Consider the following 26,427-nt stretch of genomic DNA (forward strand, 5'->3'; position numbering starts at 1 on the left):
GAAATCTTGGGTGAAAAATTGAAACTAAATGCTATTTCCTTAGTAAAAGTAAACAATTCTGAGGGTTTGCATCAAATTTCTATCAAATCCTGAGAACCTATAAGAAGTCCCAAGTGATGGATTTAAAAACAATTCTTCCCTAAGTAAATGTACAAGTGGATGTTCTGATGCACTTTCCCCCATTCTCAAGGAAATGGACAGAAAACATCAGGAGGATTTCTTGGAAGATCATCTATTCCAAGCCCATGCAAACAAGTCTTACTGCCATTTCTTCAGGGGATTCCTTCAAATCAGGAATGTATTCCCCTACCCCCAAAGTTTCAGCAGTTGAAATTAGACGGGTAAAGGATAAAATCCTTTAGTTTCAAAATTTTGGCTAGAATATTCAACTTTCGGGAAATGACATTACTTGTTCTATTCTGGGACATTGGCAGATGTAAAAATTGGGATGTAAAAAAAAATACATTTAATTTTTACATTGATGTAAAAATTAAATTGATATACAAATTCCACTCACCAGATTTGATGTTGGGTAAGTTTTGGTGAAGTGTATAAATGTTCTAAGTTCATATGATAAGCCTGGATCTAGGTGAGTTATATTATAGTATATCTTTCAAAAGATCCTTTAATGTTGAAAATGTCCTTTACAGACTAAGACAAGGCAAAGATATCTATGGGGACTTTCAGACATCCAGGTCATGGTTCCAAAGGTGCTTTTTCCCAAAGGCCTCTGGACTTTCTTTGTTTTTCCTTGAAAAAGAATTTTTGAAAAAGTACCTTTGGGATGAGGTAAAAGAACTTTTTATAGTAATCAGTAACTTGAAATAGAATAATCATTCCCACAGCAAAATCATAAGCATCCATTTGCACAATAAAAAGCAAGTTGTATGTGGATGACACAACAGTGAAGGTAAAAGATAATTTCAGATCCTGGAATGCTTTCTATGCCGTTGAATCCTCCTAAATGGTTCACTTTCTTTGTGAGCTATCTCAGGACTCTGGTATGCTCTGTAAAATCAGATTTAAATGCCTATAGAAGTTATAGAATACCTCCAAATACTGAACATCTTTGACATTCCTTGGGAATGCCAAGGTAAGAATTGGGTTTAACATAATTGAATTCATCTAGATGCCTCTTGAAGAAATTATGTGATCCAAATGCTCAAGGACAGGCAAATGAAAGGGACATTTTCCCAACTTGGCATCCAGCCTGAGTTTGTGCAAATCTTTGCAGAATAGTCATGACAGGTTTAGAATGGGGTGGTGGAGTTTCAGGAAAAAAAATGAACTATATAATGACATAAGAATCCAGAATGTCCAAAAACTGAAGGAAAGTTCAATAATACATGTCAAAGGTTATTAAGTATTCATGACCTTCCATCACATTATTGTTATAAGCCCAGTTTAGTCAAAATATTTGCCCTTTGCATTCATTCTAAGAGATTAGAAATAAATGAACTCTAAATCCCTAATGGTTACAGAGTTCAAAAGATTGAAGTCATGGGCTTTTTCTCAGAAACCAATGTTTCCTTTTGACCCCCCCAAATGGGAAAAGCTAGTAGGCAAAGAGTCTAATAAACCCTTTTGGTAACTGTCACTGATAAAATGCTTTAACCAAGTTGACTCCTGTGCAGATGTAGGATATCGGCATTTAGCAGGAATCTGAGCTCCAGGATGTAAAACAGTGTAATCTGGAGATAAGTATGGCCCCAACCCTATTGGCCTTTCATAAACTCACCTTATTTTATGTGCAGTTATCTGCAAAAATATGCATAGTTTCAAAAGACAAAAATTTTTGTCCAAAAGACTCATGACAAAAATTCATCTGATTCCTCAGTAATACCAGTTCAGAAATATGTGTAGGACTGCAGTGTTTCCCAAGAAACAAAGAATGGTACTTATTTGATCATATTCATACTTAAAATTAAATTAAAAGAATAAAGTGGCAATTCTATAGGCAACATTGAGAAATAATATTGTGAAACTATGCCAAGGTCATCTCCTACACCATATATCTGTTTTGAAGGCAATCCTTTCTTTTTGCTAATTTTTAATGAAATGTTACCCTATAACATTTAATATAGAATGTTCAGGATGTTTTTGAAGAACTGAAATGGCTATCAATACAAATGAAAACAAAATATTTATAGAATCTATTGAAATATAGCTTATTCCTTTATTGGTTACTCAATCAATGCTTACATATAGATATGTTTGCATGTGTTTTTACATGGAAGCATCCATCCTTATTAGTTTTTTTAATTATTAATGTTGAAACTGTAAAATGGCACAGCGTAAATATGTGCACTTCTTTTAAGGGAGTAATAATTTTCCCTACTATGTGTCATACTGACAATCTGAAATCTTATTCTGACAATACACTATGGACACATTTCACTTCATTTGTAGACTTACTTCACATGTTATTATGGGAGTGATTTCCATTTTATCAGGCCTCATACTACATATCTGTCATCTATAAAGATCTATGCAGCTTGGCTGATATAGAGAAAAAAGATGGTTGAAAATGAATAGCATAAAACTGGGTTATGTGCCACTGCGGATATCAAGAAGAATAAAAAAAGAATTCAGCAAGGTGCTCATATGCTTACTTCCTCATTACCATTTTAACACTTTAGTTTACACTTTCCTTTTAATGGAAGAGTTAATAAGAGGGCAGCATCTTCTTTTAAAAATAGAATCCCCAGACCTAGAAATAGAGAAAATTGCATTTTAACCCATTTTAAAACTCCTTTTTACTCCTTAACCTACTTTAAAATTCTAAGGTGTCTATTTCTTCTTTGATTCTAATACTGTCATTGCCCAGAGCTTGCTATTGTTCCTTTTAGAGCAGATAAACTCGGTTCTCATTATTTCACCACACATCCCCATAAATTACTGTTTATTTTTGTCTATCATACCTTAATTAAGATAACCAAAACCCATCATGGCACATATAGAATCACTCATTTAATCAACTGTCCATGAGCAATCAGTGCAGTGGACATCAAAATAATGGTACAGCTTTCTCTGGCATTCCCATGTAATGATTGGCATATTATTAAAATGCATGTGGAGTTGCATCTTGGGGTGGGGTGTTGGGGATGGGGCAAATGATCAATAAATGGCTATAGATGGAAACATACATTTTTATGTGTGTGAAAAGCATGCAAAGATCTGCTTTGTAAGCTGAGTATATAATAAGAGCACTCATTCATGAATGACCCCCACAGAAGTGCAACTAGCTTTTATTTTTGAACAAGGTTTTATCATACTGAAGATGTTGCTTTCAAAAATATGGCAGTATTAAGGATATTGCAAAAATGTGAGGAGCCTGGGACTTCCAGGAAATAAATGGCAAACTGAATATGGCCCCATAATCACAGTAGAAAAATAGCTGGTGAATAGTCAATATCTTCATAATTTCTCTCTTGTCAAGAAGATGATTTGAGATTTTCCACAAGTGCTCCAGATAGATGCTTCTCACAAGGAAAGCTCAATTTAGAGCTCTTGGAGAAGAAAGAAAAGCTATTTTGTTCAAACCACTGTTGTGCCTTTAAGAACACTAGGTTAGAATGCTTTCTTTCTTTCAGAACTTACAGGTTAACTTTTGTTTTTAGCTATTAGGAATGTTTGGATGGATAAGACTGAAAACACCAGGTGGGTTTCCTTTAATATTTAGTGAAAGAAATACAAGTTTAAGGATTTTAAAAAAAATAACAGCAAAGGGTTGATTAGAACTTTGATTTTGGAAAGTTAAAAACAGACTACTGTAAGAGACCAGATGGATTTGGAATAAGATTTTGGAATTAATTAAAGAATCCTTCCCACAGACAATATTCTTTTGTTTTAAATTCTCTTCAATAAAAAAAATGATAGAATGATATTTTGAAAGATTATGTCAGATAACCAGAAGAAACTAAGATTACAATTAAAGGAGAAGAACAGTTAAATCTGATTAATACTGTACATATTCAAGTAAAATATTTTAATATTGGATATTTTAAAGGTTATTTTTAACCATGAAGTTAATATGTTTAAAAATATTACAAAAGAGAAACAAATTTTCTCTGATAAAATTGAGACTGGTTTGAAGATGGAGTTAAATATGACAGGTTATAAAAAATGATATGAAAAAAGGCTATATTGGACATACAAAAGAAACTGACTAATGTCTTAATTATTAAAAGGGATGTACAAATAACAAATAACAGACTAAGAGAATGACTTGGAAAAGTTTCTTGCATTGGATTTATAGAAGAGGCTTATTAAAGCTTTGAATAATTTTGTGAGCAGGGACAAAGAAAAATTGAAAAGAAATCAAGTTCTGGGACATTATTTGAAGGGACTAAAGATCAAGATTGTGAAAAGAAAAGGAAAGGAATATAAACTTGCTTTATTTGAGCAAGGTTGAAATAGATATGTCATCTCTGGTAATGCTTCATGATATTTTGCTGATCAGGATTGAAACAAAGACACTTTAATGATTTGTTCATAAAGAGATTGGATATGGAAAGAAGAAACTGTTGTATTTTAAGAGAAGGTGATAGATTACTAAAATTTGGTATACTTTTGATGAAGGGGAAGTCATTTCTTTAAATGTTTCTTTTTTTCCCTTTACTATATTCTTATTTTTTCTTTTGTACTTTGTTTTTTTCCTGAATTTTTATTTTTTATTCTTTCCTTTTTAAAATTGTATTAAGTTTTTAATATTTGTAATTGTAATTTTAATAAAATTACTATAAAAATGAAATGTGAGGAGTCTGAAGTAGCTTTTTTCTTCTTCTTTAAACTGATTACAAGAATCAGTTAATCAGCTGGGAAGACTGTCGAAATATATAACAGGAATAATCAATGATATTATCCAGAAAGAAAAGTTACATAGATAGGCAAAGTTAACAGTGACAGTATGTGTTTGCATATTAAAGCTTTTTTACATTCTCCAATCTCGTACAAAAAAATATTTCATCAGAAATCCCGCAAACACATCTTTATCTATTTTTCTTATTGATTCAAACAGAAGAAATCTCAAAGTTATTGCTAAGACATTGTTTCGAACAATGCCTTAAAATTTAACAGAAATGAGAGTGCAATTACTTATTACAAATGTTAGCAGGATATAGTATTTTTCCCCTCGTTTCCTCATTTCTTCCATCATCAGTACTTTTGAACCCATGATAGAAAAATTGAAATTTGTAATGGGAAATAAGGGAAATATTTTAAAATGGGATAGAAATTAAAAGATATAGCTAGGAATTCTAAACAATAATTTATATTTTAAGAAGCTGTGATCAGATTCATGTCATTTGTGTGACAAACAAGACACAGTAAAATAATGATACATTAGGTGAATTGATACTTAATTGAAATGTGGATACATTATTAGAACATCTAGAATGGGTAACACCCACTTATTATATAAAATTTACACACAAGACAGGAAACCACAGTTTGGAACAAAGTAGCCAAGTCAGCAAAGAAGTGAGGTAAGACTGTATATTCTCCTCTTATTTATTCAGTCTATATGATGAATATATATTTACAATCTGGATGGGAAGATCAGCATGGTTTTAAGATTGGAGGAAGAAATATCAATAACCTGCACTGTCTTGATGACACTACTCTGATAGGTAAAATGGAAATGATCTGCAAGCTCTAGTAATGAAAGCCCAAGAAAAGACTTGTGAAAAGATTAAGATTAAAAATAGACCAAACTAATGAGAGCAGCTGCAGTTGACAATGAAGGTACCAAACCGGTGGGGATAGCTTCTGCCTTTAGGAACAACCATCAATCAGCAGTCACATAACATGTTGCTGCATACTAGGATTTTGTAGGATACAAATTAAGGAAAAAATATTCAGATGCCAGGATGGGTTAACAAAGATCATTGTATAGATAATGGGCAACGGTTTCCTTCTGACATTGTCCGAGAAGGGAAATTGGATTTGTGAAGAAGCAAGAGTATTGATGTTTTTGAATTTTTATATTGGAAAAGATTCATGAGGATATAATGAATAGCCAAGAAAGCAAACATGTCTATCACAGAACCAATCAATCCACACTTCTCATTAAAAAGCACAAATAAGGCTCAAATTATCATATTTTGGACACATTATAGAAAGGGTTAGTTTATTTATTTATTAAATTTATAGGTTGCTATCCAAAGTGTCTCTGGGTGACTTAATAAGAACAATTATAAATACAAAAATAATTTTAAAATTATAAGAATTAAATATGGTCTAAAAACCAAAGGCTCAAGTGGAATGGGTGTTTTCTATGTCATTGCATCGACTATCTCTAATCTAGATCATCTCCATTAGGGCCAAGCCAATCAGCAGAGCTAGGTTGACAGCCCTTCTGGAGGGTCAGAAGGGTGGGAGCAGATCTCACCTCTAGCAGCAAGATGTCCTAAAGGTGGGGACAAGGCAGAAAGGGCTTTCCTGCTAAATCCTGCTATCCAAAATTCCTTGGCTGAAAAATCCCATTCTGCCAGAATGAGTGGGGCAGGTCAATTCCACACCATTGGAAGATTTGGAGTGAGGTTGGGGAAGGTCATTTTGGAAAAGGTCTATGTAGTTGCTAAGAGCTGACAATGGTTTGCATAATCTGCATAATTAATCAAAACCAATCTACAGTATTTTTAAATGATAAATTCATTTACCAACAAAAGCTTAAACTGATTCAGATTGGAAATCTAACTAACTGATCTAACTATAATTGAATTGATGGCACTGGTTTAATTTTTTAGCCATGCATAGTCTGCTTTTATTTTCCTGGGTATGGACATATACTTTTATAGACTTTTATTGGGATTATTTCTATCTTGGAAAATTATTGAATGCCTTTGTAAATTACATAGAATATTTTTCCAAAATGAACTCTCTGTACTTTTTCTAATAATTTTTGCTTCAAGATTTGTTTTTAATATATGAAAATCCCACCCCTTAAATATCATTCGGCCTATAATACTTGTTTGTTACTATCCAAAATTGCTCCCTATGAGGAAATCTAGCACTAAAGACACCATGTGACTAAGAATAAATTCTGATGAATGGTATACTCCCAGCTCAATTCCAATGCTGAAATCGGTAGGCCTTTTAATAAAAAGCGGGGGGGGGGGAATATAGCACAGCCTTGCAAGAGCAGGTTCGTGTGATTTCACACACAAAAACATGCACTAATGGGAATCATGAGTGCCAGAAAAAATAAAGGTGTCGACTTGCTCGAATTCTCATTTGCCTTGCTTGAGTTATTTTGTGGACTGCTAACCAAATATATGCTGACTCCATACAATACATTGTTTTTAGATTAGTGTTCATGAAAAGGTGATGTGCTCCATGGTCTCAGGAAAAAATATATAGATTATGGCGCCAGTGTGAATCTCAATCTTATTTCACATTTCCTTTGGAAGTCACCTATCAGTAGCAATATCTTCAATTTCAGAATAAAATCACATTTTAGTGGAATTATACTTCCTTCCAACTGGTTTAAAGCTCCAGAATCAATCTAGCCATCATAATTCATAGATATTTAACTTACTACTAACAGAGTACAGAGTTGGAAGGGACCTTGGAGGTCTTCTAGTCCAACCTCCTGCTCAAGCAGGCAACCCTACACCATTTCAGACAAATGGTTGCCCCATCTATCCTTGAAAGTCTCCAGTGATGGGGCATCCACAATTTCTGGAGGAAGTTGTTCCATTGATTGATTGTTCCAACTTATCCTACTGTATAGCAATTCCAAACTTTTCTGCAGTTAAAAGATGCAAACTGCTGTATATGCACACTCTTCAATTCTGATCTATAGTCAGTGAAACTTTTAATTATGCAGAGTGCAGCATGTTGAAGAGGCCTAGTCAAGGACTACTTAGCACTCATTACAAGTGACAGATCACGCCTGGAAACTTTTGAGTCAAAACTGATAGGAAGGACAGTTACTGGATGGTTTGCAAAAAAAAACAAAAAACACTAGACTGAGTCACAGAAAGGGTCAACTTTCCAAAATGAGATCAGGCACATCACTAAATATTCTAGATTATTTTGAGTTCCCACTTGCTGCTTTATTTTTTTTTAAAGTTATATGCAATAAAATATGACTGAGATAATAACTAGACTCATATGATGAAATTAAGAATGAAAATTCAGATGAAAACAGAAAGAGCTTTAAAATGAAGATAACTGTGGGCAAATCCTGTATTAGGTAAGAAAATATAGCCATATAAACAGAAAAAAGCAACAATTGCATTCTATGTATTATGTGAATAGAGAAGCAACTATGTATATTAACTGAATTGAACAATGGCAAGGTCAATTATTATTAGATGAAGCCAAAGGGAAAAATGCCAGTTTTCTAAACAATAATGAGGTAGACAGACCCATGTTCACCTTCCCTGCTATGAAACTGGCAAAATTCTAACCAGAACCTATACTATACTTTGACTAATAACAAGGACAAATTCTACCTACAAATTTCAAAAAACATTTATCACCTTTTTGTTCATTCATAGATAATCATCAGAGAAGCCGAAATTGATTTTATGGATTCTAGTATAGAAAGCAAACCAACATTTTCAAACACCATTTAGCAACCTCATGCAATAATATATACTTTTACAACCATGGCTTACAAACAACTCATATACACACCGATTAAACAGATCACAGTTCATTTGTGGAGATTTGCCTATAAAATTATAAGCATATATTATACTCATTGCATTAAGGTATTTAATGTCTATTAGTACATTAATAAGAAAATCCTAACTATGCTATATAAATTGAATTCTTAGAAACATGTATTCATCACACCAATATTAAAGACTGCTTTACATTTGTTAAATATGAGATTACATTTATTGGGAAGCTATTCATAAAGGCTCTTTGGAATCAAAGAGGATCTTTACTTGAGCCCAATAAGTTTTGAGCAGAGGGAAAAATTGTTTAGAGCCTGACTGCAATAAATAAGGGCATGGAATTAAATACGGGGCTTCTACTGGTATTAAAGGGAGTGTGAATAAATTTCATTTGTTTTCCTAATAAGATTTAAGTTTATGAAAGAGGGAGGCATACATTTAGCTTCTACTGAGGTCAGCAACTTATGACTCTAAGAACATATCCGTCTCTTGACCTAATTGCATATATTTGGTGATCTAATTTCAAATGCACTTTGGAAGCAATAAATTCAGAATGCTTAGATTTTTCTTTCCATTCAAGAATCATAGAACTGAAATAAACCAATTCAATCCCACCCACTGCTCAGTGCAGCATCTATGACAAGTGAGCATCCAGACCTAGTGAAAGAGAATTTACTACATAATGAGGCAGCGTATTCTGATATTCAGATAGCTTCTGCATTGAGGCTTACAGGTCATACAATCAGGAAGTTTTCCCTGATGTTTAGCCTTAAGCTCCTTGTTGTTTTAATCCATTGGCTCTGGTCCTGTGGTTTGGGGCAATATAGAGAAATATATTCTCTTTTTGAAGACTGGTGTCATTTCCCTTTGGTCATATTTTCTATAGGATAAACTTACCCAGATACTAGGGTTTGATTTCTGGACTCTTCGCCATCTTGGTAGTCCACCTCTGAACTTGCTCCAGTTTGTTATTCTCCTTTTTAGACTGTAGTGACCTGAACTGAACAATGGTACTCCAAATAGATGAATCAATTACTATCTCAGCAACTTAGGGGACAAGAGGAAAAAAACAAGAGAAAGGAGTGTGGAAAGGTTCAATTTTGGTTTGGGGCTACCCACCACTTGTCCCAGTTTTGCCTGCTTCAATATTGTCATGTGGGCTGCACAGATTCTTTTTGAGGAAATGCAACTTTTGAAAGGAAAATTTACAAGGGAAGTTATTTTGGAGTTGTTGCATTTCTTCTTTTTTAGAAACTAAGAAAGAACAACATGATATAGTCATACTCACCTTCTTACAGTTTTTTCCTCAAAAATATCCAAACGGCATCCCACTTCTACCCTTAAAATAGTAGAAATCACAAATTGCTACTAGTTGCCAAGTTTATAAAGGTTCTTAGAGAAACTCCCTAGGAGTAAAAAAATTCCATCATTTTCTGGCTGCAGAAAACGGTGAGAGCATTCATTTTGCACACCATTAAAAACACAGATAGTTGATGGAGATATAATATCCTTGCAGGCCTTTGGAAAGAGGCAGTCACTGAACTCAAACATCATATAAAACAAACATGTGACTTATCTAGTTTGGTCTAAGCTCACTGTGAGAATCTAGTAATTGTTATTCAACAAGCCTTGGTTAAGAAACAGGTTATGATAAAAACCTAGCCATTGTGGTTTGTAAACTATTGCTGATGACTTGGCCTGGCAGATGGATGCAGCTAATGTTTTATTCAATGACCTACAGTTTAAAAAAAACAATGATTTGTCACAATGTGTGAACTAATCCAGTATGTGGTTTGTAAAAGGATGGGAGCAACTAAAAGTTTTCTATCTGGTAATAGTGACACAAGCAACTAAAATTCTTATCACTCTTCTCCTTCATGAATGGAAGATCCTAACTTTAAATATGTGACACAAAAAACATTTGTTCCACTTGCTATTCTTACTTCACTTGCATCTTCTGATGCAATATTGTATTTTCCACCTAAATTTGGAGAGTTTCTATAATGGAATACTAACCAACATGTCCAAGCTTTTATCAATCTGACAGATATGTTAGACAATAATTCATATTATCCAAACCAATCAAAGACTCTGCTGCATGAGGATGAAGAAAGCCATGAACCAAGTTATCTGGATGATACAAAACTGTAGAATGCTAACCCACCTAATATAAAACATGCAAAAATTCAGGGTAGAATGTTGGCTCATGCACCGCAAAAATCACAGATAGAGTATTGACAAGGCAGAACACAGAATAGACAAGCTTGGCAGGTTACAGACAACAATTTTTGTATTTCTAATCAGTCTTCCCATCTCCTCCATTACAAACTTTTACTCCCTGTTGGACTATAAAATTCAAAAGCTACATATGAGTCCATGTCTCTGTGATTAATAATTAGGTGAAGATCATCATTTGGAAGCTGGGACCTAAGGGAGAATTCAGTATTTGCTTCAGTCATGTTTATTAAACTCCTACAGTTTCTTATCCTCCTCCTATTATCCTTAAACTAGAAAAGGACTTATTTTCTAAACCTGGTTTCAATCTGTTTCTTTTAACTGCTTATTACTTCCCCAACTTTACATACAGTCACTGTGATTGATTTATTAAATTATAGTTAAACAAACACTATTGTTGTGTGACTTTTGGGAGGAAGAGAAAGAACAATACTTCTCAACACAAGAAGTCATGCAGTGCTTGGACAGAATTCAACATTCCTTGGATATTATTTCCATCTTACTGTTTCCTATAGAAATGAATATCAGTTATTAATGTCCAAGGCTACATTTATATCTATTGGTCTGATTCTTCAAATCTATTTAAGGTATACTTTATTTAAAATGTTGTAAGAATATAATGAAAATCATTCAAATATGAAACAGCAAATCTATATTTCACATTTTATTTGCATAGCCCCCTTCTAACTCACTTTTCTAGCTATTTTGGAGTACTATTGCAACTAGTTTTACTGGAGAATTACTCTGAGAAGGAATCTAGAACAAGTTAAAGGGTCAATTTACTCAATTTCAACGGCCAAGTGATATTGCTACAAAAATAGTCAGTCATGTCTTTTTCTACCCTTTGATTAGAAATGGAGAGAAGCCTACATTTCTGGTGGACTGTATTTAGCATTCATGTTTGACCTCTCTGTTAAATATAATGAAATGTTGGGAAGGTATGTAAGAAAAGAACACTGAAATATTGAAGTAACATTGGGGAAAGGAAGATGGTCAGGAGAATGCTGGGAATTGAGTATTTTATACATTTAAACTCTGTGAAGCCCATGTACCCACCAAGATTTAACATAACCGCTGCCAATAGCAGATTATTCTATGAGCAACATTATAAATCTTTGAGTCATTCATTCTTGTTGAACTATTGAAGAAATTTCATTTTTGGCATCTATAGGTGAAATAGAAAAAAAATACCTAGAAACCTTATTATTTGCAGTCAGTATCGATACTACTATGCTTAACTGACTAACTAGCATTAAGACAGCTTCTTCTATTCTTATCACATCATCATCATCACCATCATTTCCATTTTCCATTTAGAAAGAAAATTCTAACTATGTTACTTGTGATTGAACTGAGATTACAACTTGTATAAATCCCAGCACTCCATTCACAGGATCAACCTGGTTATGATTACTTTCCATCTCTCAAATTTTATTCCCTCGTTTTACCAAAACACAGTACCAAAACACAAAATAATTTTGTACTTCCATGAGAAACAATACATACAAATAATTTGAATTTTCAAAGGATTCTTAAGTTCTATGAATAATTACAATGAATGAAATTTAATAGATTTCCCATCCATCTGTATATATTTCTATCTCAATCAATGTTTTCAGCTTCTATTTTAATAACTTTAAAGACATGCTCAATAAACTCTTTTTTCTAAGGTGATGAACTAACTCAACCATGTGCATTTTTTAAAAATGTACAAAATCTTTTATACAATAAGGAATTAAAATCTGATTATTTGCATTTACAGTGCATACCCTTGCATTTACACCATTAATTTTAGAGATGTGTTCTAGTATCACCTTTCTGTAAAATACTGCCTTTCCTCAAACTGACAACAAAACTACACATAATCCTTTCATTGAAACTACAAAATAAGCTGTAACAAACACAAGAATATTTTTCCATAGACATGAATTAGTGTCTTATATTCAATCTGCACAAAAGAACACTGAAAAATACTGTTAATATTGCATCAGAGAATAAAAACAATATTTTATACCTAAGCATTAGTAGACACTAAGTTTTTTTTCATTAGAATAAACTAGGTTTAAAGTACATGCAAACCTGGAGAGCATCCACAAAAATAACATAATTTATATATTACAGCCACATGTTTTTCTTTGTCAACATACAAAATAATATAGGAATTAAAGAAAATAAAGTATTTACATACCGACTTGGAGTGATGAATCTGGCTTTTTCTTCCATGTCAGAGGAAACAAATAGCTTGAAAACACCCCCTCCCGCAATTAGTAATGCTCATCAATCTCTCCCCACAAAAAAAAAAATATTAATTATCTTCTTGGATCTCAAGTGCTCAAGTCTCCTGCTCCTGGATTACATGCATATTAATAACATGGAACACTTCTTGGCAGCCCTGTAGAACAGTTGGGGGAGGGGAGAACCCATTTAGCTACTCATTTCTCACCACGTGTCTCTTCTAAAGATTGTTAGGCTGATTCCTGATCCATACTATTTGACAATTTTCTGTGCAATAAACTAGAAATAGTGCTGGGGAGTCCTACTCCCCATATCATATCATAACACATATTTGGCAACCGTACTAACTACTGATTGCCCATGAAGATCCTAGGCCTACAAGTTCTTTTATCCTAAGAAGGGGAAACTGGGGCAGCCTCTAAAACTCCAAACTATGGGAAAGAAATAAAAACATGATGCTACCTGTCCGGTCTCTCCCCCACCCCCACCCCCATTGCACCATCTCCACCCTTTCCATGATAAAGAAAGAACTATTTTTCAATAATAGTTTTTAACAGGTTTCAAAGGTAAAGCAAGGAGAGAAGGAAATAAATTATCCGATGCTTAGGTTAGTGAGAAGCTCGGAATCTCTTCACAGGGAGAGATTCCAGAAGAAACAGACACATAAAACGATGTACACATTAAAGGGTGATATTGCAAGCAGAAAGACATGTGGACAAAAGAAAAAAGCATCTCCCAATGAAACACTACACGTCCTGGGAACAGAAAAGGGATGCATTCAGCAATAGAACTGGCAGTATCAGTTAAATAAATCTGGTTGAAAGAGGAAAAAAAAGAGCCTTGGCAGAAACATGTTGATGAGAGAGGAAATGCATCCAGAAGTCATATCGATGTGAGAAATGGATGATATGGACATGCAGGGGTTGAACAGGAATGCTTGGGGTGGAGGATGGGCTATTGGGACTTCATGCAGAGGCAGGATCAAGCATGCAGGACAGTGTTTGCTATTGGTCTTTCTCAAGTGTAAGTAATTACTGCGGCCTAAGTATTGATACTGAACAGCTTCCCCCCCCCCCCCATAGAAAGGATATGGCCATTCGGTGATCTTTTTGGCGTATTTCCTCACCACGTTGTCTTCACTGAAGAGGAAGAGGGAGCGGTTGACAGTCAGACAGTTCTGCCGAACAGGAATGGGGTTGTAGAGTGCCATGGTACGGGCTCGCTGGGCCATCGACTGTTTATATATCCTCTGGGCCCCTGGGGGACCACCTTGCCGAACGCCCCCAGCACCCCGGCCACCTCCGCCGCCTGCTGTTCCAGCGCCAGCTCCCCCTGAACCTCCTGCCCCATAGCGGGCTGGCACCTCATCTCCAAACCGAGCCATCCTGCAAAGAGCAAAGGGCCGGGGGTTATGCTGCTGAGGATGTTGCTGGAGAGAAGAAGCTCATCGCATCCCATCGGCTGCTGTCGATGCTGCTGGGGAGCTTGCAGCAGAGGGAGGGGGCACTCAGGCAGGAGCACAGCCAAGGAAAGCAGCAGAGGTCCTGGGCATGGTCACTCGCACCTCCCTATGTAGGTTGGAAATAATGTACAAATTCTCTCCACCTCAACCTAAATGACTGCAACTGGGGAGGGGGGACACACCCCAAGAAGAAGAAAAAATAACTCCAAATAGTAGGTTGTAGTTCACAGGGAAAAATGCAGCAAACTGCTCCTAAAACAAATTGCAATGAAAAAGATTCAATGCACCCTCAATTAAAAATATTTCAATTAAAAAAAGACATTGCCTTTGGGAGATGAAAAGGGGGGGAGGATGACAAATTAAATAAGTGACAGCAGTACCTCTATCCTACCAAGGAAGGAAAAATACAATTAAAGAAAATGAATGCACCAATTCCTCACTCCTACTTCTATATTCAAAGCCCGAAGGGAAATAAATTGAAATAAAAATAAAAAGACACCATCAAAATTAGCCTCACATAGATTCAGTACTTCAGTTCAATGTAATGAGAAAAATGCAGGCTTCCTTTATACCGAGCAGGTTGGCAAGTATCTGTGCTCCAAAAAAAAAAAAAGAGGAAAAAAACGATATAAAATATTTCTATCAGATTTACGATATCACTGTACTTGCCTTTCCATCTCACAAAACAATGCACTGTAAAAAAAACCACAATAATTGTTCAAAAAAAAAGAAAGGCAAAAATAACTTACAAATATACACACCAAACCAAAAATCAAATCAAAACAAAAATCCTAAAACCAAAATAAAAGCACCCCCCCCACCCCAAGATTTGTTTTCACTTTAGCTCCATCCTGCTATCTTCAGCAGTGTCCAAGATCTGAAGGTGAAAGGGGTTTGGGCTCCCTTTAAGCTGCTGAAGCTGTAGGGTATTCCTCCCCCCTTGCTATCCAGCAGTCTCTGCTTTCTCTTTTTTTTTTTTTCCACCCGGTGTGACTGCGTGTATAATTTTCTCTGTGTGTCAGTTTTGCTTCATCTTGGAGCTGAATGCAGCAAAGAAATCCTGTAAAATCCAAAAATGAAAGAGACAAGAGAAGTAGTTTCCATCCACCATCTACTCATAAGGGTTCCCTGGTTGCTGCAATGTCAAGTATTTTTTTCTGCCTGTATTCTTCTTCTCCTTCTTCCTCTTCTTCCTCCTTCTCCTCCTCCTCCTCCTCCTCCTCCTCGATAAGCTAAAATAAGACTGGTGCTACGGAGGCAGGCAAGCAGGCAGGCAGGCAGGCAGAGAAATGGAAAAAAGAAAAAAAAAAGAAAAGGTCTGATTCACTGGCAGGTTCAGCTCTAATGTGCAGCAGTGGATCGATTTAATGCAAGCACAGAGCATCCCAAAGCCTCAGCCAGGCTTGGCACATGATGGTCTGGAACCAATAGCAGGGGCTATAGCCAAGCCAAACCCATCTCAATTTATACAAGGAGAGAAACACACACACACACACACACACACACACACACACACACACACACACGTATGAACATCCTGCATACAAATGATATTTCTCGACAATCTATACCAGAGCATATTAGACTGATGTCAGCTCTCTGCTGTAAACTCAATGTTTCCTATGGAATGTAGATACCTGAATACTGTATGTACTGTTTTCCCCAAAGACAGGCCTATTTTATATATATGTAAAAAGGTCAGAATGGGATTGTCTTGTTTTATACCAGATTTGTGTAGCTGTTGTCTGTGCATGCTTGTAAGGCAAATAAAGTTAGCAAGAGGAGAGTGGAGAACGCTACAATTGTAGTGTTCCAGGACAAGATTGGAGACTACACAAGCTGTGACCTGTTGGATCACCATTTCAGAAATATTTACCTACTTAAACTGAGAACAGAATGACCACAGGCAGGCAAAACAGTGGTGGGAATGGGAAACACCTCTGACTTTCTGCTAGCTTCCCCACAGATCTTTCTTGGAGGAACTTGGCAGGGAGCAAATGATGATCACGTGACTGCAGCTGCACTGAAGCAGCCACAACTTTGCCAAATTACAATTCCACAGGTCCTGGAATTTCGATGCATCATTTAGGCTAATCCATTTGAGGTATGTGGATTAAAAAAATTGTTGCCCTATGATGCATCATTTTGCCTGATTGAAGGTTACGAACAGACAAACACTGAGAGTTTTAGTCGTGTGTGTGTGTGTGTGTGTGTGTATGTGTGCGTGTGTGTGGGTGTGGGTGGGTGTAAAATACAAACGGTATGCTAAGAGAGTGACAATCTGCAAGATAGTATATTTTTTAGGAATCTAAATGTCCTTACAAATGTTAATGTACACATAAAAAAATGGACATCTAAAGTGAAAGCATGGGAATGTATATTGAGTATGCGTGCAACAGATTTCATAAACTGTAGTGGGCAAAAAGCTGAGATGCCCAAGCAAATAACAGACGTGACAATCAGCAGCATCAGCATTTTCCCCACAGGTTCAGAGTCCACTTTTCAGGTCAACAAGCACCATTTTGCATAATCAAATGCAGCATCCAGGTCCAACTGGGCATTTTTCATGTCCACATTTATTGTAACTTGCCATCTTTGCATCAGCCTTCCACTTGGGTGCTTGCCAACTAAATTAAATTGGAAGAGATGAGGTCAACGGTGTAGGGTGCTGCTCATAGAACACGACTATGCCACTGTAGGCGTTTCTCCCACATTTTCTTTGGTATTGGCACAGTGTCCGTTTGCTTCTGAACTGTGTCATTGCTGATATGGTCAAGGAGAGAAACGCCTAATAACCAATGAAGCATGTGCATCTGCATGGCGTGTAAAGTGTGCTCAACACATTTGATAGCTGGCCAGCACTCAGCACAATATAGAGCTGCTAGGCATACCATTGTTTTACACATCTTCAATTTTAGATGGACTGGCATGCATCAATCATAGAGCACACAAGTGATCTCCCACTGTAACCATGCTTTGTTCAGTCTGGAGTGCACCTCATCTTTCACGCTGTCATCACTTTCTAGATACAGATGTGACAATCAATTTATTAAAACTGGTGTTCCAGTATCATCTTTTATACAAAAATAAAAATACCAATTAATTCTACCTGCTAGATTCTGAGCCCAGTTCTCTGTGTATAAATCATCATCATCACTATTGAGAGGTCCATGTTTAGTTGTCCCGAAATGAACTTACAAAATTACATTCAAATGAGTAAATTCAGCAAATCTGAATTTATAAATAAGTTGCCTTAAATATTAGGGTATATAACATTTGTGATGACCTATATGTCATCACAAATGTTTATTTCACAGATATGTGATATTAAGGAAAAAGCCTGTGGAGTTGAGCCACAGCACTCAAATAGCTCAATGCTTGGCCTTAATTTTACAGGCAATAATTTAATGGTGTCTCTGCAATAGATGGTGCCACTGTTACCTTTAACATGTAGCTATTTTTTAAGCAGTCTGCTTGATGTCCTCTTTCTCTATTCTCTTACTAATTTGTCACATCGATATATTTCACTATATGGTTTTGTCTTCTATAGTACATTTTTCTGGTAGTTACAACAGCACAATCCTATTTGTTATAGCATGGCAAAGATAACATCCATAATATTTCTATCAGTAGTTCCATAACTAGAAAAAGATTTTAATTAAAATATCATCAAGGATGGTTTTTGTAGAATGAGAACAAATGCTGAGCATTCTTATTGCTGTATAAAGTGATGCGGCCACCAGATTTTCCGATTGCATAAGGCTGAGCAAAGCGAGATCTATAGTGTTAAAGTGCTGTCTGCTATGTGATGTGGACTGTGACAGAATCAAAGGTACAGGTATCACAATTATAATTACAAGTCTCAATTTCTCCTTTCCCTCTCTCTCTTGCTCTGTCCCCTCTCCCTCTCCCTTCCTTCTCCATTTTCTACCATGGATTTATCATATTGAGAAACCAATATAATAGTCAAGGTGTCTTTTCTTAAACAAACAAAAAAAGCAAGTAAAGAGAGAGGGAGGGAGGGAGGGAGGAAGGAAGGTATATATATTTTTGAAGGATCCAAAACCAGAATGGCAAATCTCAGAGAGGGTGATAGCCAACCAGATTTTTTTATCGGGTCCATATCTCATCTACTATCAAATTTTGGGAAGGCCAGCCCTTAAAGACAGAGCTAGCTTTTACCATCAATTTCTCAAGGCCACAATCAACCTAAAAATTTTCTTGCTGGCAAAACAAAATGTTAGTTTTTAACACCATGCTTATTTACAAGAATGCTCTGGGGAAACATTATTCCTTATACTAGAGTTGTCAAACTCACGGCCTGCAGGCCAGATGCATCACATGCTTCCACACCTATGCATGGTTTAGCGAAGGGGGGGAAAGTTGCAATATGTCAGTGACGCCTCCATGATGATGAGAGTTTGACACCCTTGCCTTGTATTGTATATGAAATTGTAACATTTTACAAAAGGGTAGATTATTTTGGGAAAATAGAATAGTTATATATTCCATTTTTGCTTTTATACCCTAGCTTCTTTTGAGATGTACTCCAGAAGACTAAAAGTTTACTTCATCTTCAATCATACTGTTGCAATTCTCAGTTGTACCCTTTCTATAAATTTCACACAATCTCACATTGTAGCCATAGCTTTTTCATAAGTCCAAATAAAACAATATCATATTCTGCTTTCACAGCTAACTTACACTGTATGAATAAAGATGCCTTCTTGTTTCAATAATCCAATTGCACTGATCAGTATTACCAGAATTAAAGCTCAGAATTATAACCTTCATTACCATCCCTCACCCACTGCTTTATCACACTACAGCAAAGCTAATCATCGCCCATGCATAAATCAGCTGGAAATGAAATGACCTAAAGAAACCTCTTTCCAGATTTCAACCTCTTCATTTTCGGCTGTGGTGATGAATTAATATTCGATTTGGATCATATTCACTAGGTTCCTTGATTGGTGAATTCCTCTTTTTAATATGAGGGGAAAAAAGAAAAGAAGGGAAGGAAGGAAGGAAGGAAGGAAGGAAGGAAGGAAGGAAGGAAGGAAGGAAGGAAGGAAGGAAGGAAGGAGGAAAGAAAGGGAAAGTAGAAAGAAACTCCATTTTTTCTCTATTTAATCACCGAACTTGTTAAAAAAATAAAATTTTTCATCTTCTATTATGAACTTGTACAAAATGGAGGGGAACGATTAGTGGCCCGGGGAGATAGGCTGTTCCTGCCACAGGGCAGTGTAACTAATTGAAGTAGAATTGTTTCACTATTATGAAAAGCATGTGGAACAGGTGAACCAGGCAATATTGTTTGAGATGGCAGAAGATGGAAAATACTACTTTTGACACAGAGCAGAAAAACATAAGTGGAAGTTGACTTCCTGATAGGATCTGTGCAGGGTAGAGGAAGCCGTTATATATTTGTGTCTTTAAGGAATAGTTAATGTCCATACATTCCAGATGCCTTTTGGTTACCTATATAGAGTTAGATACTCTAGCAGATGACCAGGCTGAATCCGAGAGTGAGATCAAATGCATCATCAATTTGGAGTATGAAATGTAAGTCCATCCCACCTCCCCCGATGATGGCTGTTGATTCCTATCTGGTGCCAATCTGCCTTGATCATTAGTAGTTCAGATTCTTGTATATAGATAGTATGAAATAAATTTCTAGTACTTTTGAACTCTGTCCTGGTTCCTGATTTCTTGCATCTGGCAGATACCCTAGCTTGAGTTTGATAATTTTAAAATGCAGGGTAGAAGGCCATAGAGAAGCTAAGTGGAGAGTGAGGTTTCTTGTTTTCCCAGAAGCATCTAAATACAGTAGTCTAAAATCTTGCAGCCAGAGGAGTCTGAGAAATTGAAGTAGAGAACTATTTGCTTCAGGGGATGTATTTCTATAGAAATAAGTAAATATGAATACCCAGTAAATTGTACTAGGTTTTTGATTAGTTTTTAGATTTGTGCTAAATGTCATTTTTTAAACCTCTCTGAACAAGCTATGGAATTGGGTATTTAACTTCAACCTTCAATTAGAATTGAATCCATGTCCATGAAAATGTGATATGCTTTCATACTTTTTGGAAATTGCAAGGTTTTGAACATTCTCTTGGTGATATATAATATTTGGACAGAAAACTCTTCATTTGTAGCAGAGCAGTACCATATTGTAGTCTGAATAGTATATTGTATTTATAATGGGGTTATTTTTAATAATAAGATTGTAAAAGGATATGCAGACCCAAAAGGCTCTTGGGAGAAAAGATTTAGGATCTCTAGCCTTTTGTCCTGTGAATCTTAGCATCTGTTGCTACTGCTGTATAGTCTCAAAATGCATTACCCTGGCAAACAGAAAACTCAAATGTACAGGTGAAACTCAAAAAATTAGAATATCATGCAAAAGTTCATTTATTTCAGTAATGCAACTTAAAAGTTGAAACTAATGTATGAGATAGACTCATTACATGCAAAGCAAGATAGTTCAAGCCGTGATTTGTCATAATTGAGATGATTATGGCTTACAGCTCATGAAAACCCCAAATCCACAATCTCAGAAAATTAGAATATTGTGAAAAGGGTCAATATTCTAGGCTCAAAGTGTCCCACTCTAATCAGCTAATTAAGCCATAAGACCTGCAAAGGGTTCCTGAGCCTTTAAATGGTCTCTCAGTCTGGTTCAGTAGGAATCACAATCATGGGAAAAACTGCTGACCTGACAGTTGTGCAGAAAAGCATCATTGACACCCTCCATAAGGAGGGAAAGCCTCAAAAGGTAATTGCAAAGGAAGTTGGATTTTCCCAAAGTGCTGTATCAAAGCACATTAATAGAAAGTTATGTGGAAGGGAAAAGTGTGGAAGAAAAAGATGCACAAGCAGCAGGGATGACCGCAGCCTGGAGAGGATTATCAGGAAAAGACCATTCAAAAGTGTTGGGGACTTTCACAAGGAGTGGACTGAGGCTGGAGTCAGTGCATCAAGAGCCATCACACACAGACGGATCCTGGACATGGGCTTCAAATGTCGTATTCCTCTTGTCAAGCCACTCCTGAACAACAAACAACGTCAGAAGCGTCTTACCTGAGCTAAAGAAAAACAGAACTGGTCTGTTGCTTAGTGGTCCAAAGTCCTCTTTTCTGATAAGAGCAACTTTTGCATCTCATTTGGAAACCAAGGATCCAGAGTCTGGAGGAAGAATGGAGAGGCACACACTGCAAGATGCTTGAAGTCCAGTGTGAAGTTTCCACAGTCTGTGTTGATTTGGGGAGCCATGTCATCTGGTGGTGTTGGTCCACTGTGCTTCATTAAGTCCAGAGTCAATGCAGCCGTCTTCCAGGAGATTTTGGAGCACTTCGTGCTTCCTTCCGCAGATGAGCTTTATGGGGATGCTGACTTCATTTTTCAGCAGGACTTGGCACCTGCCCACACTGCCAAAAGCACCCAAACCTGGTTCAATGACCGTGGGATTACTGTGCTTGATTGGCCAGCAAACTTGCCTGACCTGAACCCTATGGAGAATCTATGGGGCATTGCCAAGAGAAAGATGAGAGACATGAGACCGAACAATGCAGAAGAGCTGAAGGCCGCTATTGAAGCATCCTGGTCTTCCATAACACCTCAGCCATGCCACAGGCTGATAGCTTCCATGCCACGCCGCATTGAGGCAGTAATTGCTGCAAAAGGGGCCCAAACCAAGTCCCGAGTACATATGCATGCTTATACTTTTCAGAGGTCCGATATTGTTCTATGTACAATCCTTGTTTTATTGATTGCATGTAATAGTCTAATTTTCTGAGATTGTGGATTTGGGGTTTTCATGAGCTATAAGCCATTATCATCACAATCATGACAGTTCACAGCTTGAACTATCTTGCTTTGCATGTAATGAGTCTATCTCATATATTAGTTTCACCTTTTAAGTTGCATTACTGAAATAAATGAACTTTTGCATGATATTCTAATTTTTTGAGTTTTACCTGTACTGCAAATTGTTTGAACAATTTTGTTCTGTTATACCTTTCACTTTTGCTTCATCTGACACTTTTAATAAAAATACATAATTTATCACTTACTTGGTTGAGATTAAAAATATGTGAAAAAATATGGCTGAGGGTGTTCCTTTTCTTTATCTTTGGTTTAATTAATGGAAGGAAAAACTGGACAAGGCCAGCAAATATAAGTTTTACATAAAGACAACACAGCTTCAAAAAACAAAACACCAGCACTTCACCTTCCCACTTTGGTAAGCTAGAATGAAATAATTATATTGCATTGAAAATGACATTATATGGAATTTCTTTTTTTTAAAATGGGGAAGAAACAAAAGATGGCAATTCCAAAGAAAATTCCCAAAAATGCTTTCTGATTTTTCTTTAAGATATTTCACTTATCATCCATTAAGCTTCTTCAGTTTGAAGAAGAAGAAGAAAGCAACTTTAGGACAACCATTACCTGGGTGACTGAGAACCTTCATAGATGTCTAAAGAAAAGAAAAGAATTACCTTAGAAACAAGCAATGAATGTCACAGTTGGAGAGTATACAATGAGATCTGAAAGAGATGTGCTGTAAAAAAAAAAACACGAACAAAGCTTTGGTATTTTTTAAAAAGAAAATATGACACCAGAAAACTTAAAACTATCCACTGATAATCTGTTAGTAGAGAGTAAAGTTGTTTTAAAGAATGGGATTGAGTACAGTTAGATGCTGAGAGACTGTATATGTATATGTATATGTATATGTATGGCATTCAGCTTTGTTCGGGTATTTTCCCACGTCATTGTAGTTGTGCTTTTAAAGTTGTAGCAACGTTTCAGCAGAATCTCATCTGCCATCATCAGGCTTCTGTATTGTGTCTGTCTGTGAGTCAGGCCCCCACAGTTGTTTCAGTTTTAAATTTGGGGCAGCCTATTGCTGTGCCAGAATGGTTTTTTCTTCATCCTGATTGCTTGGGAATCTTGGTCTGTGTTTATTGGTCTTGGAGTTTGCTGTGTTCTGCTTGATTGGTGTTTCTAATATCTTCTGTCTGTTTTGTGGCTCTTTTTGTATCAAAATGTTGGCTGGCAACATTGTGTTCCTTTATTGGAGGTCTTTTCTGCAGCTTGGCTCCGGGTAAATGGACGGCTATCATTTGTTAGGAAGCTAGGTTTCATCTGGTTGGGGTGTGTTTGAGCTGGAGGTATCAGGGGGGATCTGTTTGTGTCCAGGTGTTTGCCTGGCTAGTGGTGTGGAGAGTTTTTTGTTTGTGAGTGCAGGCTTCCAAATGATTGATAGTCTGGTGGAATCATCTCTTCTATTCATGCTTTCTGATCTTTTTTCAATCTCTATGGCTTCTCTGATGATTCTGTGGCTGGGGTTTTCTATAGTGGCTAGGGTTTTGGTGCCATTGAAGTTGATGCTATGACCTGTGGCTTCCATGTGTTGGACTAGTGAGGAAGTGTGTTCCAGCTTTTTGACTGCATTTTTGTGTTCATCCAGGCGGGTACTTATTCTTCTATTTGTCTGTCCAATGTATGTGGCCGGGCATGATGCACAGGGGACTTCGTATATGCCTTGGTTTTCCAGGTCAATTTTATCTTTGGGGTTTCTAAGGATGGCTGCTATTTTTCTGTCTGTTTTGAAGGCAGTCTTGATGTGATGTCTGTGTAGTATCTTACTGATTTTGTCTGTGGTACCTCTTATGTAGGGCAGGACAGCTGTTCCATAGGTCTGTTCATCTTCTGGGTCTCTATTGTGTCTCTTTGTGTTTTTGTGGATCAAGCCGGTGATTTTGCTTTTGTGGAAGCCATTAGCTGTCAGTACTTTAGTCAGGGTGCATTGTTCAGTCTTTATATGTGTCTTGTCTTCCAGGCATTTGGTTCTGGCGATTAGTGTTTTGGCCACGGAGTTTATCTGTGCTGGGTGGTGGTGGGATTGGGTGTTGAGGTAGAGGTTGGTGTGTGTTTCTTCTGGTATAGGGTGTGTCCTAGTGTACCATCTGTTTTTTTGTAGATTAGTACATCTAGGAATGGTAGTTGTTTGTTTGTTTCTGTTTCCATGGTGAACTTGATTTTGGGGGGTGTGCTGTTTAGGTGTGTTAGGAAATTGTTTAGGTTTTCTTTTCCATGGGGCCAAATCACAAATGTGTCATCGATGTATCTTAACCATAGTTTGGGTTTGTGGATGGCATTGGCCAGGGCTCTGGATTCGAATTCTTCCATGAACAGGTTTGCAATGACGGGTGACAGTGGTGATCCCATAGGGGCTCCTTCAATTTGTTTGTATCTTTGTCCTTTGTATATGAAATATGTGTTGGTTAAGCAGTGTTCTGTTAGTTCCATGAGGTGTTTAGCTGGTTGGTATTTATTTTTGATGATTTCAAGGGTCTCTTTTATTGGGACTTGAGTGAATAGTGAAACCACGTCGAAACTTACAAGCAGATCTTCTTGTTCCACATGTAGATCTTTGATCATTTCCAAGAAGTGGTATGAGTTTTGTACATGTGAAGCTGCTGTTTCAGCATGGGGCTGTAGCTGTTTTGCTAAGTATTTGGCTAGGTTTTGTAGTGGTGTTCCTCTGGAGCTGACTATGGGTCTGAGAGGTATGCCTTCTTTGTGTATTTTTGGGAGGCCGTATAGTTTGGGGCATCTGGAAGATTTTTCTCTTGGGATGATTGTCTGTTGGCTCTCTTTGCTCATGTGGCTGGTTATAATTTTCTTCTTGGTTAATTTTTCCAGGTATGTGGTTGGGTCTGTGTTTATGGGTTTGTATGTGGAGTCTTGGAGTAGGTCTGTCAATTTAGTTTCATAGTCTTTTCTGTCCATTACTACTGTGGCATTCCCTTTGTCTGCCGGGAGTATGATTATGCTGTTATCTCTTTTCAGGGTTTGTAGCGCTTTAATTTCTTCTTTCTGCAAGTTGCTTTTGGGTGGTTTGCTCGTGCATAGGATGTTGGTAACTTGGTGTCTTATTTTATCAGCTTCATCTGTATTTAATTTGGTTAGGCTGGATTCTACTGCACATATGATGGATTCTGTGGGGATTTTTGGGGGTGCTATAGCATAATTGAATCCTTTGGTTAGGACATCTGTTTCTGTTTTGGTGAGTTCTCTGTTGGAAACATTGTATACTAATTGCTCCAGGTGTTGTTGTGAGTTGTTTGGGGTTTTCTTGTTCTGTTCTAATTTCTTTAATTTTTTCAAGAGTTTATCATTTTTGTAAGTGCTTTCAGATTCAGCTCTCCAAGTTGTAAGTTGTTTAATCTTGTCCCAAAGTAGAGGGTAAGTATATATATAAAGTAAAGTAAAGTAAAGTAAAGTATATATATATTCCTATCGATAAACCCATGGACTCTTGAATTCACTGGGTCTTCAGCTGCATATGTAGTTTGATAGTCATGTAAAGTTTTTCATGGGTTTTGGCAAACATATCTCCATATTTGGTTAAAAACAATAGAGAATGTGATTTTGCTTCCTCTCTATTTGTAGTTAAAAGGTAACATTACAGATTGATAAATGTACCTCCTGGTGGCTCTAACTCCAGCATGTGAGATTACAACATCATTGACTAATTAATGGTTATTTTTCTAATAAGTATCACTATTTTTAGGTTCAAATTCATCATTAACTTCAATTTTCAACACATTTCTACTTTGATATATGTATGCATTCCTTTTCTTTCATATCTTATGTCAAGAATCTTGCATTAGGTGGAATAGCTGAAACTAATTATTTGAGGTTCCGTGTCAAGATTTAAAATGGGATTTCTTATATGAATACTATATGGACTGACAGTGACCTATGATCTGTTCCTATTTTGGGGAATGAAATAGCAAGACCAATCAAATATTCTTTCACTGGCTTTATGTCATGTTGGGGAAGGGG

The 26,427-nt window shown here is 36.6% G+C and overlaps 1 protein-coding gene across 1 annotated transcript in view; it reads right to left on the reverse strand.

Moving 5' to 3' along the window:
• Nucleotides 1-26,427, reverse strand: part of CACNA1A (calcium voltage-gated channel subunit alpha1 A) — a 345,788-nt gene that overhangs the window by 242,736 nt on the left and 76,625 nt on the right. The window contains exon 3 of the mRNA XM_087924614.1: nucleotides 14,195-14,488. Within this exon, the coding sequence (XP_087780740.1) occupies nucleotides 14,195-14,488 (294 nt within the window). The remainder of the gene's footprint in view (nucleotides 1-14,194; nucleotides 14,489-26,427) is intronic.

Source organism: Pseudonaja textilis, chromosome 2 (genome assembly GCF_049901715.1).
Source record: "Pseudonaja textilis isolate UNSWEBS1 chromosome 2, rPseTex1.2, whole genome shotgun sequence".
Lineage (NCBI taxonomy): Eukaryota > Metazoa > Chordata > Lepidosauria > Squamata > Elapidae > Pseudonaja > Pseudonaja textilis.